Below are 2,583 nucleotides of genomic sequence, written 5' to 3' on the forward strand. Positions count from 1 at the left end.
CATTCATACTTGTGCTCAAAATTTAAAGAATAATTTCCAAGAAGGTTCAAAAACCCTCTGAAGCCCATCCAAGCACCCCTTAAGGAACTATGAATCTCAGATTGAGACACCTCCTCTGGAGGGATATCAGGTGCTTGTTATCAGGGAGACACTGACATCAGTTATGATGTCACCCAACTGTGACAGCCTGCCACAAGGGACGACACTTCACAAAGAACCCTCAGCCCTCAGCCGTTGACCTCCTCACATAGAATTACAGGTCACCTAGAAGATGCATCAGTACTATTTCTATGGTTCAGAACAGAAAAATAAAACTGGAAAGTAAAGGATAGGAACTGACCTGGAGATGGAATAACAACAGGTGCCAGAAGCATGTGAAAAAAACGTGTTTCCATATCTGTGTCTCTTAGTATCTTCCAGCTCTGTCTCAGAGTAGAGATAAACTCTGGTGGAAAGATTCACAAAACAAAAATTCCGACAACCTTCCTCATTGAGGATGTAAAATAATGTGTCATGGTTATCCTTACTTTGATATAGATAAGTATGAGGAGAAGTATGAAATTCACACTGTTTACTGAGAGAAGGAAATTTAATGGCATTTGCTTTAGACTCTGGAATCAGTACAGCCAATACCTAAGACAACTAATTCAATGCCTCGGCAGCTACTACATATAAATTAAAAATCTAAAAAGCTCCCATAGGTTAAAAACAGAAGAGTCTTTAAGAAAAGTGCATCTGGATAAAAGTGCAGTTACAGAGAAAAACCACGAATATGTTTTCTCCTTGCTTAGACTCTAAGAAACAGAGAGTTTTGCCTTGATTGCACAGAAGGAAGAAATACACATAGAAATGAATACTATTTAAGGAGCTAAAATGGCTGGATAATGGAAGAAGTGACCCTTTTTTTGCTGAAGCTGTTCATTTTTCAGTCAGCAAGAATTTAGGAAAACCTTTCTGAAATGACTATTACAGGGCAAGTGTTTTAACTCCTGAGAGTGAAAGCCATCCTCAAGCTGTCTCGGCAGCTTATTTTCCTAAGTCCCCTTCCACATATGTTTCAACTGCCTCTTCACCACATCTCCTTAGCAGACTAGGTCAAGGATTTGACTGTCTCGGGGGGACCAGGTAAAGTGGGGACCAGAAGAGGTTTCAAAACCAAAATTCTTAGGCACAGAAACAAGTAGTCTTAATCTGGCTTGGAATGATTCTCATATCTGGTAACAAAATTCACTAGAACAGAAACCTTGCTTTCTGCCTTGTCCCTAGAGCATGAAAAGGAAAAGCATTTCTACTGTTTGACATTATTCTTGACAGACATTGTATTTGATGAACATGTGTATTGTGGTGTGTTTGTGAGTAGACACACATTACACTGGGCTAAAGGTCTCATGACAAAATGATTCAATCTGTTAAGAAATGCTTTTGCCCATAGCTCTGTGTATGGCATCCTTGACCTCCTTGTTCCTTAGACTATAAACAACAGGATTCAGCAGGGGAGTAATGATAATGTAAGTCACAGAGAGAAGAAGGTCTTTTTCTATTGAGTTTTCTGATTTGGGCTTCAGGTAGGCAATGGAAGCACAGCCATAGTGGACAATGACCACAGTAAGGTGGGAGGCACAGGTGGCAAAGGTCTTCTTCCAGCCCTTGGCAGAGGCAATCTTAAGGATAGAGGAGATAATGAGAAAGTAGGAGATGGAGATGAGGCCCACAGGCACAAGAATCACAAATGAACTTACACCATAATTGATTATCTCATTGATAGTGGTATCAATGCAAGAAAGTTTCATGACTGGGTAAATGTCACAGAAGAAGTGGTTCACCACTGTGCCACAGAAGGGCAAATTAAACATGGCTGTCACATGGAGAACTGCCATAACCAGACCAGTGCCAAAGGACCCACATACCAACTGAGCACTCATTCTTTTGTTCATGATGACTGTGTACCTCACGGGCTTGCAGATGGCCACGTAGCGGTCATAGCCCATCACTGTGAGCAAGAAGCAATTATTAGTGGCCAAGATGACAAAAAAGAACATCTGGGTTGCACAGCCTGCCAAAGAGATGGGCTGGTTATGGAAAATGAGACTGGAAAGCATTCGTGGGACAACGACCAGGGTGTACACTGTTTCTGAACTAGCTAGCATGCTCAGGAAGAAGTACATGGGAGTGTGGAGATGACGGTCGATGCAGATGATAGCCACAATGATGATGTTACCAGCCAGTGTTAAAATGTAGATGGTTAGGAAAACCACAAAGAGGGTTATCTGGTGCTTTCCAAACATAGAGAATCCCAGGAAGACGAATTCTGTAACTCCTGTGAAGTTTTTTCTCTGCATTGTGCTATATCAATGTCTGAAAGCAATAAAGGGAGTCATAAAGGGGAAACACCATCAGCAATTGGACTGTATAACAAGGGACAATGCTAGCTGAACTGAGAGAGTGAACCCAATTCCCTCTTTTATGATCAGCAAGCTCATGCTTAGGGGCCTTGCATATGAAGAGAGAAAATGACTTATGTCTCTTTGGGGCTTATACATGTGAACATTATCACTATGGAGCAAACTATTTCCCATGCATGGA

The 2,583-nt window shown here is 41.5% G+C and overlaps 1 protein-coding gene across 1 annotated transcript; it reads right to left on the reverse strand.

The window, feature by feature from the left end:
- Positions 1 to 1,409: 1,409 nt before the first annotated feature.
- On the reverse strand, positions 1,410 to 2,339 carry OR10J5 (olfactory receptor family 10 subfamily J member 5). Its single transcript, XM_014848430.3, has one exon. It carries the CDS (start codon positions 2,337 to 2,339, stop codon positions 1,410 to 1,412), a length of 930 nt encoding a protein of 309 aa, XP_014703916.1.
- Positions 2,340 to 2,583: the final 244 nt, after the last annotated feature.

The sequence above is a fragment of the Equus asinus genome, chromosome 25, assembly GCF_041296235.1.
Source record: "Equus asinus isolate D_3611 breed Donkey chromosome 25, EquAss-T2T_v2, whole genome shotgun sequence".
NCBI classification, from domain to species: Eukaryota; Metazoa; Chordata; class Mammalia; order Perissodactyla; family Equidae; genus Equus; species Equus asinus.

Excerpts from the sequence above, each read along its gene's own strand:
- OR10J5 (XM_014848430.3), bottom strand. The coding sequence starts at position 2,339 with ATGCAGAGAAAAAACTTCACAGGAGTTACAGAATTCGTCTTCCTGGGA.